Source organism: Danio rerio, chromosome 4, assembly GCF_052040795.2.
Source record: "Danio rerio strain M-AB ecotype USA chromosome 4, GRCz13ab, whole genome shotgun sequence".
Classification (NCBI taxonomy): Eukaryota; Metazoa; Chordata; class Actinopteri; order Cypriniformes; family Danionidae; genus Danio; species Danio rerio.
In genome coordinates this window covers 22,042,501-22,054,699 of record NC_141024.2, presented here as the reverse complement: position 1 = coordinate 22,054,699, position 12,199 = coordinate 22,042,501, and the positions used below count along the sequence as shown (strand labels likewise).

At 35.0% G+C, this 12,199-nt stretch overlaps 1 protein-coding gene and 1 long non-coding RNA gene across 39 annotated transcripts in view; both read left to right on the top strand.

Annotated features, from left to right (window-relative positions):
* The window catches only part of ppp1r12a (protein phosphatase 1, regulatory subunit 12A), a 95,076-nt gene extending 91,678 nt beyond the window's left edge, over positions 1 to 3,398 (top strand). For all 38 annotated transcript variants that reach the window (NM_001003870.2, XM_087246546.1, XM_087246547.1 and 35 more), the window contains one exon: positions 1,820 to 3,398. In NM_001003870.2, the coding sequence (NP_001003870.2) occupies positions 1,820 to 1,906 (87 nt within the window). In that variant the 3' untranslated portion in view covers positions 1,907 to 3,398. The remainder of the gene's footprint in view (positions 1 to 1,819) is intronic.
* A 2,281-nt stretch (positions 3,399 to 5,679) lies between these two features.
* Positions 5,680 to 8,516, top strand: LOC141381627 (uncharacterized). Its single transcript, XR_015483183.2, has 2 exons — positions 5,680 to 6,716; positions 6,899 to 8,516. It is a non-coding gene; the product is annotated as an uncharacterized LOC141381627 (long non-coding RNA).
* The last annotated feature ends 3,683 nt before the right edge of the window (positions 8,517 to 12,199 follow it).

The window sequence follows — 12,199 nt, the reverse complement described above, 5'->3', positions numbered from 1 at the left end:
TTAATGGCATTTTAAAAGAAAAAAACATGAGAATGACTAAAACCCTAAAATATTCTTTCATTTTAATATGTATATATTAGGTATATATTAGGCTAAATTATGCGTACAGAGCTTATAATGCTATAATATATACCAGCACAATACATGATTTTGTTAATTGTGTGTAATGAATGCCTTCTTGCACATTTTTATTATTATTTTTTAGCATACATTACTTTTTTTTTTAAACTTCTTATTTGTCTACATGGTTTCAACAATGAACCAAAGTCAGTTTCACAGTTGTATTGAGAAAAACAAACTACTGAAGACAGCAAAACTATTGATTGCCTCTAAGACAAGTACTTGTGTAAAGGAATTAAAAGGCATCTATGTCAAACGAGTAATTAGACATTTTTATCAATCATAACTATTAGGGACAAGTGTAAAATATATTAGGCAGTTCACTGAACACATGTATTTAAAAAAAAAAAAAAAAAAAAAGCTTACTTCAGTTAGTATTTATTAGTTTCAGGGGTGTGGAAAGCGCACCTGTCCATCTATGTGGTGTTCAGTTAGTGAGGAGGGTGTTGGTGAAATCTCAGCTAGAGATCTGCTCTTCAACACTGTAACCTGAATACTGAAGGGGTCGAGTATCGAGTGTTGTGGTTTATACAGACACACAAAGGGTTTTTGTGTGTCGGGAGAGAGCCAGAGCAGCACTGGTTTGAGGACTGTCCTCATCTCAAAGTGCATGGCTCCAGTTTAAACTCAACTGTTCTTTGCCTGCTGGGTTGTTTGTGTGTGTGTGTGTGTGTGTGTGTGTCTTCTACTTTGTTGTTTAGTAGTACAAATTGTAAAATGATGTAGTAATAATTTAATGACTTGGGTATGACCTAGGAATTTCAATGTTGAGGTGGTTTATGAGGACATACCCATGTCCTTGTAATACAACGTTTTTTGTTTGTTTGTTTGTTTGTTTGTTTGTTTGTTTGTTTTTTTACAAACAAAATTTGCCACAGGTTTCCTATTAGGGTTGGGGTTAGGGCTTGGTTTAGGCCATATAGTGTGTTTTTTTTTTCAGTATAAGTTACATTTTGCCTATATAGTGTTCCATAAACCACCTACACAAATGTGCAGTGTGGGTTAGTCTGTAGTCCATTTTCGGACAAAATGATGCTGGTTTTGCGGCATACACACACTTTTGTCAGACCAGCAAACAGTAATTGTTACTAGGGTTGGACTTTTATATTGCTATTGTTTTTTTGTTTTTTGTTTTTTTTTTCCCCTGCAACTTTATAGTTGGAAACTGACCTCTCTAAGTCTTTTCAAATACATTGAGGTAAAAATGAAAGACAGATCTGTAGGAAATGGTAATGTTCTTGCATAAAATTACCAGTATATTTTTTTCTTCCTTCATTTTCTTTATTTAGTGACATTGGGAAATGGATTGCAATTATTGAACTAGATATTTCAAACTATTTTATTCATAATTTTATTCAAAGCGTGTGTTTGCTTAAAAAAAAAATACTTTGAATGTAATTTTTAAGCAAATATAAGAGCTACTACCTATTAAGATTTTTATTTTTGTAAATCTCTGATCAGTTTGGTCACACAACAGAAGATTTTAGGATCCATTTCCAATGTTTTTTTTCATTCGTTTAGTTTCAGAGCTGCTATCACCACATCACTGAAAAAGCGTGTTTGTTGTTGTTGTTGTGGTTTATTTTATATGAAGTTGTGGTCATATAAAGGAAGGACTCTGCAATCAATAAACAATCTCAACAACACTCTTCTTTCTCCATCAACTTAACCTTCCCCTCTCCTGTTCTCTCTCTTCTAGATGCTACCAGACTTGAAAGCCGACAACCAGAGACTAAAGGATGAAAACGGAGCGCTGATCCGAGTAATAAGCAAGCTTTCCAAATAGAGCCGACCCTCCGGCAGTAACGGTATTGCACATCTAGATATTAACACGAGACAATGGCGACAAAGAAGGCTCCGTCTCCCCCCATTGCGTTTCCCAGCTTTCCCCTTGCTTCTCACCACACAGAACCACTGCGTTTATGGAACTAAGGAAAAAAAACGTTAAACGAACGAACGGCATCCAACACTTCATGGGCGGGAAAAAGCCTCGAAAAACTATTTAACCAATAAGCCTTAGTTGTACATATGTCACTCGCATCGGAAAAAAAAATTGGCTGTCACAGAACACCAGATTTTATTTGTGCCACACTTTTCTTTTTTTCTTTTTGTTTATTTTTTTTTCCTGTATAGATGTGGTTATGCAATGTGCAGCTCTCTTTCCCTCGATTTCCTCTTCCTCTCCTCCAAAAAAAAGTCGCCAAATGTCCTGCCTTTTCATCAAGGCTCTGTCTTTCAGCAGAAGACATGGCGTTTGCTTCGCACACTTCTTTTCATGTCCCGAAAGAGACAACGGACCTCGCTTTCACTTATGTGCAATATACGCATTTCTTTCGTACGCGAATGCTTTAAGAAAGAGTCCGTCACTAGTAAACGTTCACTTGCTCTTCACCTCACCCCCGTTTTTTTTTTCTCCTCTTCCTCTCTCTCTCTCTCGTTTCTCTTTGAGTTTGTAGTGTAGTCGTTGGTTTATATCTTGTACTCCTCACGTTGTTTTAGCAGGTACTGAGTGAAGTTGTTGTATATACCTGTATATGTATTGTTTGAGACCAGCACATGGCATGCGTTTATGGTTCCCCCTGTCTGTTACTATTGAAATATACCAACTTCAGAGGACAAAAGTGTGTTTTAACTACTTCCTTTCTTCTTTTATAAGTCGCGAAAAAAGTAAACAATAGAGGCGCCCTCTTCCTTCAGGAGGAACTTTTTTTTTTTTTTTCGTTTCTTCTACTTCAGTTTTAAAAGTGTTCACCGTAATTGTGAGATGATAATATAAACGCTTCACTACATTTCACACATTTTTATTCAGTATCTTTTTTTTTTTTTTTTGGAAGAGTGCTGTTCAATTTTTTTGCTTTTTATTTTCTTTTGTTTTGTTTTTTTTTTAAAGCTGTAGTATTAGCCGAGGTGTTTGTCACTAAAAAGAAGATGCTAGTTATCGCTAACCCAATGTCTACATGCACTGTCAGGAGTCTTAGCGAACGTTTGCCATCGCGTCAGATGAAGTCCATGCATCGGAAAAACTCGTTTTATGCATTTCAGTGGCCTTTTACTTAAAATATACTGTAGGTGGGAAACAATGTCGCTGTAGTTGGACTGTCAGCTGTCTCCTCTTTGGTTTAGGTTTTTAATATTTTGTTTTTGTTTTGTTTTTTCCCCTCCTATTTTAAATTTCCCATCATCTTGTAAAATAGATGTGTGGCTTCATCCGTGCAAGCTGTGCTGTGACTACCAACCACTGAGAGTTAATTAAAATAAACTTGTACATTGTAAAAATCTCTCTGGCTCTTTGTGCTGTTTGTTTCTGTGAGGAATCAAGCGGGTTTGGATGTGAAAGTCACACCTGTCGTGCTGTTCAGTGTTATGAACTGGACCTGCTCTCGTCAAGTGTCCAGAATAATGAGCTCACAATCTTATTTGTTCAGTGGCCGGCGGAAGATTGAAGAAAAGGATTATTACACTGGATGCTTTTTGATCTCGTTGATAGCTCCATATTATAAAAAGTATGTTTTTTTATGTAATCCGACAGTGATTTTGTTGGATTTTATTATTGTTGACGATTGATATTATTTATTTTTTATAAAAATTTACAGTGGGGAAAATAAGTATTGAACACATCATCATTATTTTTTTTAGAAAACACTTTTCCAAAGGTGCCGTTGACTAAATTTTCCCCAGATGTTGGTAATAATCAAAGAAATCTATACATGCAAAGAAATCACAACTAATTAGTTTACAAAGTAAGTTATGTGTACAAAAAAATGAGACGGGGAAACACATGAAGAAAGAAAGGTGAAGAAATGCATTGAAAGCCCAGACAGCGGATGAAATCTCTCAGTAGTTATTCAGCAACCCTCTGCCCTTGATCATTGTAAATGAATATAAGCTGCTTCAGTCCAACGTCTGCATTATCAGGATGATGAAGATGATGACCAAGGTGGACATTTCACAAGGCAATGTTCAAAAACACAGACAAGGAAACTTCTCAAATGCCTTCAGAAAAAGAAAATCAAGCTGTAGAATGGCCCAGCCAATCACCTGACTTGAATCCAATAGAAATAACAGATTAAGGATCAGATTTGATAAACGAGACCCACAGAACCATCAAGATATTCACATACTTTTAAAGTCTGTGGAAAAACTCACACCTGAGCAATGCATATGACTTCATTCTCCATATGACAGGTCTTTAAGCTGCCATTCCCCCCCAAAAAAAGCCTTTTATATAAAGTAATAAATACATTTCAATAGTTCAGTACTTTCTCCTTGAGTCATTTCATTGTTTTGTTTTTTTTATTTGTTTTGGTGCAGTTTTTTATGTTTATATTGTTTGGTTTTTTACCAAAATCTGGTTAAGTTTCATGCCAACATCTCCTTTAGAAATATTATTTACAGAAAAATACATGTCTTGTTCAATACTTATTTCCCTGCTGTATATTGAAAGAGTTCACAAAGACAATCACCATATACTCACCCCCTCAGTGGTTCCAAAACTAGTTGTTTGTTTGTTTTTTTCGGTTGTGCATAAAATAAAATATTTTGAAGAATGTAAAGCACCGATAGCCACTTCCATAGTATTTTTTCTTCTTTTTACTATAGAAGTCAACTGCTGCATGCAGACAACGTACTTCAAAATACCTTCTTTTTTATTCAAGAAAAAAAATAAACTGACAGTGATGGAGTGACTAAATCTGACACACAACATAAATAGTTAGTATTTAGTTATTTCATTTTTCAACATGTCTACAAAAGAATGTTTATTAAACTTCATGCCTGATCTGCTTTAGGATTCACAGATTTAATCACGAAAACAGGCTAAGATGCAATGCATGTTTTACTTGGTTTTTAGTTTCAAGAAAAATATATTCAAAATAAAACCAACGTTATGGAACTCCCTCCCGTTGCACATTCATCAGGTGGACTCTTTCCAATTTTAAATCTCAGGTAAAAACGTATCTGTTCAGGATTGCTTTTGATGTTTTCCTGTTCTAATATCCTGTCTACTTTTTTGTTTACTCTTTGTATTTTTATGATGGCCTTGTGACATTGTAATCTGTCCTTGAGTGTTTTAAAAGGTGCCTATAAATAAAAAGTTTTATTATTATTATTAAATGACTTTATGAAATGACACAAAATTAAGGGAGACCGAACATGCGCTCAAATGTACATATTATTTTATTATTATTAAAATGAAATCAATTACAATAAACACTTCGAAGAAAAAAAGGGCTCCCAAAGCTTTTCACCTATCCCCAATAACTAATACCGTCTTAAACTTTAATTGTGTTTATTTTTTCATTATTGTTATTATTAGATTTTTTGTAATATTAGGATCAAATGAAGCATTGACTTCACGATTATTCAGTGACCTGTGTTTATTTAAACGATCAGCTTAATTTTTCGCCTGATCTTGTATTCATTGATTAAAGCTTGTGTATATAACATAAGTAACACATATTACAGAAGTTTTTCTGCTGCTGTTTTCAGATCAGCTTTAGCTCCACTAGATGGCATCTGACTGAAATCAGCACTTTCCCTTCACAATCTCCAGCAAACATCTGCGAGAGAGAGAGGGGGATGAAAAAGTGTTTCTTGATGAGTATCCTGAATCTTTCTGGCTTTATTTTTCCCGCTCTTTCATAAGCCCTCCACTTCTCCATTCAAATCCAAGTAGGTTTTGTTTTCTACTTCCTGTGGCGCTTTAAATTACCAAATATTTTCAAGCAAAGGCATCTTTCTGAAGATATTCGCAGATAAAACGTACACTAAAGCCACAGTTCAGCAAAAAGTGACCGTTTTTATGGATGACTGCACGCGTTTTTGTGGGGAAATGGGGGACAGCGAGGGCTGAGGACGATGAGATCAAAACCTGGAGTGGAGCGAAATCCCGTTCCTCTCTCCACTAAGAATTCTGTAAAATTGCTCCGCTAGGCATCCACTTCGGGATTTTCATTCCCGCTCACAAAAACGGCTCCGTCTACTCAGTTTTAAAACATATTTAGGCCTTTTGACCTTATTCTGAAATGCGGAAGTGCGATTGTTTTAGAACTTCCGATTCAGTCGCCTATGGGAGAAATGACTAGGAATAATAAACGACAGAAAACGATCAAACTACTTGCTCTACAAACAAATGTTTGCATGACTATACAGACCAAGTAGAATAATATCAGGAAATATCAGTTTGCCACATAAAACAGCGAAAAAAGCATTTTTTTAATGTCTAAAATTAAATGGAAGTGAATAAGACCGGAAGCCTCGAGCCAAAAAGATTCAAATGTCTGCGCCAGCTCATCGGCAAAGAATAAGGTGAATATGTTTATTATTTAATTTATGAACGCCTAAACACCACATCTATAACACTATATTTAATGGTTTGGATATTATTCACCACTTTTAACAAACACATTTACACAAACATGTATACATTAAGTGTGCGACTTCATTTTCTGACTGTAGTTAAAGTTGTTGTTTGTAAGTTTTGACTCTACTAAGGCATAAAGACACCAAATATTTCTGCAGATACGTTTTTAAAAACCGTGCCAAGTTAATATACTTGTTTAACAATAGCTTTTAAAACACTCAAAGTGACTATTAAAGTGGTTTAAAGCAGTGTTTCTCAACCACGTTCCTGGAAGACCACCAGCTGTGCACATTTTCCATGTCTCCTTAACCAAACACACCTTTGAGATCAGCTCATTAGCAGAGAGAGAGAAAGACCTGTAATGGGTGTAACAGACAAATGAGACATCCAAAACATGCAGTGTTGGTTGGCCTCCAGGAATGTGGTTGAGAAACACTGGTTCACAGCATCTCATCTTTAAATTCAGTCTCAGCTATTTAAATAAATAAATAGTGTTTTTTTTTTTACTTTAATCTATGACTGCATGATGGATGACTTTATTTTTGTTCTTATTTGAAGCATTTTTATTATTAATTTCTCTTAAAACCACAATATGAAATTGATTGTGGACTTTGAGTGATTTTGCATTGATGAATGAGCTTGGCACAGAGCTCTGCGTGTTCTCATTGTGGCATGAAGAGCTCAGTAATGCACTAATGCTCTGAGACGGTAATTGCACACAGTCATGCAATGGGACATATTTGTATTTTTTCCCCTCCATTTGGAAGTGTTGTCGAGGTCCCTTCAGTTCTTTGCTTAAAATGCAATGGTCTAAATGGCATTCTTGAGCAACACTGATGTGGAAAAGATCAGCTGGAGCATTTCCCAGATTAAAAGCAAGACAAAGAAAAGAATCCGAGACTATTATAGAAACAAGAGGGGCTTTGGTGTTTTTTGCACCAGCAGGGAAATACTTACAACTGTGTGTGTCACCTTATATTCACTCATACATGTTGTGAGTTATTATGAGCAGTGTAAGTAGCATTTGCAAGTATGTTTTCAGTTCTTATTTTGAGTTAGATTGTTTTCTTATTCAGTTTACTTAAAAAAAAATATCATCATATAATTAAAGAATTTTTTATTTGTGTTGTTTTATTATTATATCTAATTCATTTACTCATTCATTTTCATTCGGCTTAGTTCTTTATCAGCGAAATGAACCACCAACTATTACAGTTTATGTTTTACACAGCAGATGCCCTTCCAGCTGCAACCCAGTACTGGCAAACACCCATACACACTCACAATCACACATTCCCTTATATACTTTGGCCAATTTAGTTTACCCAGATCACCTGTAGCGCATGTCTTTGTACTTGTGGGGGAAACCGGAACACTCGGAGGAAATGCACATGAACACTGGGAGAACATGCAAACTCCACATAGAAATGCCAACTGGCCCAGCTGGTACTCGAACCAGCAACTGTCTTCCTGTGAGGCGGCAGTGCTAACCACTGAGCCAACTTGCCACCCACCTTTTTTTTTTTTTTTTTTTTTTAATATTCCTACAAATTATATTCTATTTCTAGTACATCATCTACCTATTTCAATGTGGTATTACGTAACGTTACGCTGGTCCCCGTAGTTGTTTAACAAGCAGTGTTTTTTGATATTTGTTTTATTTATTTTTGATCTTACTTTGATGATTAAAATGGAGGTTATCAAATATGTAAGAGATTTTAAACTTTAATGTGTGTAATACATGTGTATAAATATATGTATAGGTATGTATATATTCTCTATATGTGTGTTGTGTGTATTTATTAGACTAGATTGTAGTAGATTATTGAATTTAGTGTCAAAAGAAGTTTGTGTGAGATTTTCTCTAAACAAAATCTGTTGTGTAATGTATGCATATGAAGGAACTATTTGTTTTTTATTACTGCAAAATATCCTGCCAGATTTTGTGCTTTGCTTTTTGTTTAGATTTTGTTTTATATATTTTTTGACCGAATTAAATAAAGAAAAGCTAACACTTATTTTAAATATTTTAAAATGTTTCACAGTAATTTTTTAATTGTTGTCATCTAAAATTAAAAATGTCATTTTTTTATAAACTTGTTTTCTACTGCGCAGTCATGAATTATTCATTTAAAAGCTGATTATTTCACATGTTTTGTTCAAATAGTGATAATTCGCCACCCTCTCAGTTTGAATTATTTTCATTTTAGTTTTGGCTAAGTCCCCTTATTAATCAGGGGTCGCCACTGCAGAATGAACCGCCAACTTATGATGCCTTATTCTCAGATTATAAAAACCTTAAGTAATTAAGCGTATATATCATAAGTAAATATCTGTGTAATAATTTATTCATTCATTCATTTTCTTTTCGGCTTAGTCCCTTTATTAATCAGGGGTCGCCACAGTGGAATGAGCCACCGACTTATTCAGCATATGTTTTACACAGCTGCAACCTATCACTGGGAAACATCCATACACACTCATTCACTACGAAGCAAACTCCACACTGAAATGGCATCTCACCTAGTTGCGGCTCGAACCAGCAACCTTCTTGCTGTGAGTCGATCGTGCTACCCACTGCGCCACCGTGATGCCCAATTCTCATATTGTAAAGACGTGTGTGTGTGTGTGTGTGTGTGTGTGTGTGTGTGTGTGTATATGTGTATGTATGTATGTTTATATATATATATATGTGTGTGTGTGTGTGTGTGTATAAAAGTGTACAAGTTATGTGTGTATAATAATTGAATGTGTCATTAAAATATAAACGTTATATATTTTATAATTGGAAAGAAAAAATGTAGAAAATCTAACTGGGATGCCGTTGTAGAGGAGAAATATGGAGTTATGACTGTTTTATAAAGAAAACTTTTGTTCTAAATGCATTGAATTTCAATGTATTATGAGGGTTTAACAGACGTATATATTTAGTTAATGTATCTGTGAATGCAGTGTGTTCAGTGATGTCCAAGGCTGCGGGTATTCTGTGTGGCAGAAAGCGTTTTAAATGCAGGAATCGATTGTCTGCCGCAGGGCCTGATGGGATTGATTTTGGTTTTGTTGTTTCATCTACCTGCTAGATTCCCAGTCATGAGCTCGTCAAGCAGCAGCTGCTAGTCCACCTCCGCATTCGGAACTACTGACAGGAGAAATCACTGTTGCATTCATATTTTCACATGTAACAAATCTTTGTTCAAAGCCTCCTTTAAGTGTCACAGGGTTCGTACGGGTGCTGGAAATCCTGGAAAATGCTTGATTTTTAGTATAGTGTTTTCAAGGTTAGAAAAGTGCTTGGATTTTGAACAAAGTGCTTGAAACTGCTTGAATTTGAAATTGCAGGACTCGAAATTAAATTACGACCGTTTTGGTCACATATGCGCCCGAAATTTTATACAAATTTTATGGAAATACATAAAAATGCACCTTGAAATTGCTTGAAAAGTGCTGGAATTTGAAGTCGGAAAAGGTGTAAGAACCCTGGTTTCAACACCCTCATTATAAACAAAGCATTCATTATGAAACAGTGAATGAAGAAATTAGTCAATAGCAGGATTTTCATGTATGAAATATGACATCATTGTTTTTAAATGTGTTCATGCATATGCTGTTTACCTTTTTTTAATATATTTTTTGTTAATTTAAGAATGTTATGTTTGTTATTACAGTTTTCAGTATTGTTTTTAACTAAAGCTAAAACCTATGTTTGATTTAAATATTTATTTTACTGTTATGTTAATATTTATATCATTTTTTTTGTGTCAAGTTAGTAATATTGTGTTCATTTATTTGTTTTTGGAAATAAACAAATTTTGCAAGTCACCTGACGTTGAACTGTTGGATTTTACCATTTTATCATTACCATTCAGCATATCTCTGGGTCTGGTAAAGAGCAATCTTAGCTTAGCATAAATCATTGAATCAGATTAGACCATTAGCATCCTGCTCAAAAAATTCAAATCAAGGGACATTACTGCCATACAACAATTGCAGCAGGTGCATTGACATCAAACAGTTCCACATTGCTGCGTAGTATCAATGTGTCTTCTGCAGACAATTGTACAACAGGAAAGTTTTGAGTATTACGCTGGATATTTCCAATCCATATATCAGCCTAGAAAAAAATAAATAAATTCCATTTTCTTGAAACATGATGTAACTACAGAAAAGTCAGGCTTTAAATAGACAAATGATCAAAACTCTTAAATTTTTGGAGCAAGATGCTAGCAATGATTTATGGATTCAAAATTGGTCAAACTCAACTGGTTAACTCTAGGGGAGATGTAAAATTAGTCAGTAAATGACTTTTCAGACATGGCAATTAGAAAAGTAATTAAGATAAAACTTTAATGATGTAATCAGTGTCTATTTTTGTCACTTTATTGTTTGTTTGTTGTTTTTCCATATTTTTTGTGTGTATGTTTGTGTGATGTGGATGTAGTGCTTTGATGTGTATTGAATTTAAGAAACGTTTTTTATGTTGTTCTTACATCAAAAATGGGCTGTCATCAGATTATATGAAAACGTCCTTCTCGAGAAAGAGCTGTGTTAATATTTCTGCCATGCCGTGGCTGTTGTTCTGTAACATTAGCGGATTTTTACTGAGGATTTTCCTGTGTGCTGCTACAGTCAGGTGCTTCATCATTGTTCATCAACATTCCACAGTTCCCTTCTACCAGTTTATTTCCCTGTAATGAGGCCAGAACTGGAGACCTTTAGGGTGTTTGAGGATTTCTTTCCCGTATGACTTCACTTACGAGGCTTCATTTCTATTCATCTCTCCCTCTAAAACTCAATCATCATGGTGGGCCTGAAGATCTCAGGAACCTTCATATCTGTACTCCAGATTCCATATTCAGCTCCTGTTCTCCTGGACCTGTGGGTCGGTTTGAATTACTATAAAAAATGATTTCATCTTATCCCTGAATTTGTAAAAACACAAAGTCAAAGTTATAGAAATGCATGTGCAATGGAGGTCTAAGGGGCACAAGGACACTGCACAGGATAACTCCTTAAACACACTTTAAATCGAAGGCATTGCCACAATGCTTGATGTATTTAAATGAATAGTTCACCCATGAAAGTAAATGGATGAGTTTTAAAGTGCATTTTTTCCTGGTATATAGTGTGCTACAAAGAATATGGATGCCGAGTAGCATGTCCACATTTGTCGTAAAAAAAAAAAAATTGTTGAAAAACAGAAGGTGAGAAATACCCGGACGACCTACTACTTCCGGCGTGATTATGAAGTGCAGATTCAATAGATGCTATGCTATCCCATAATGCAACATGAGGGAATTCACAAATGATCAACACAATCTCATGGCAATACTTTTTGATTTAGTGACAGATTCGTAAGAATTTGTACGATTTTATTTCATACTATTGAGTACAATTTGCTCATCCCCCTATGACCATTTGGCATGGGACGTGGTTGGGTCCTTTTATAATCGTACGAATTATCCACTACGTTGAAAAAATGTAAAATAGTTGAGTTTCTTTGTGAGATCAGGCTGTAATGAAAGTGAAGCGATGCAACTGATGTGGGTCAGTCATGTGATAATGACTAACAGTGGATGTAGAATATCAAAGTTTCATTCATACTATACAGAACATACTTTTCTAACGGTCATGTAGTCGAATCAAATGTAGTACCTACACTCAATTTTTTTTTGCTACTTATTTAAAATGAGCTGAATCAACAAAATTCTTGATGTTTTT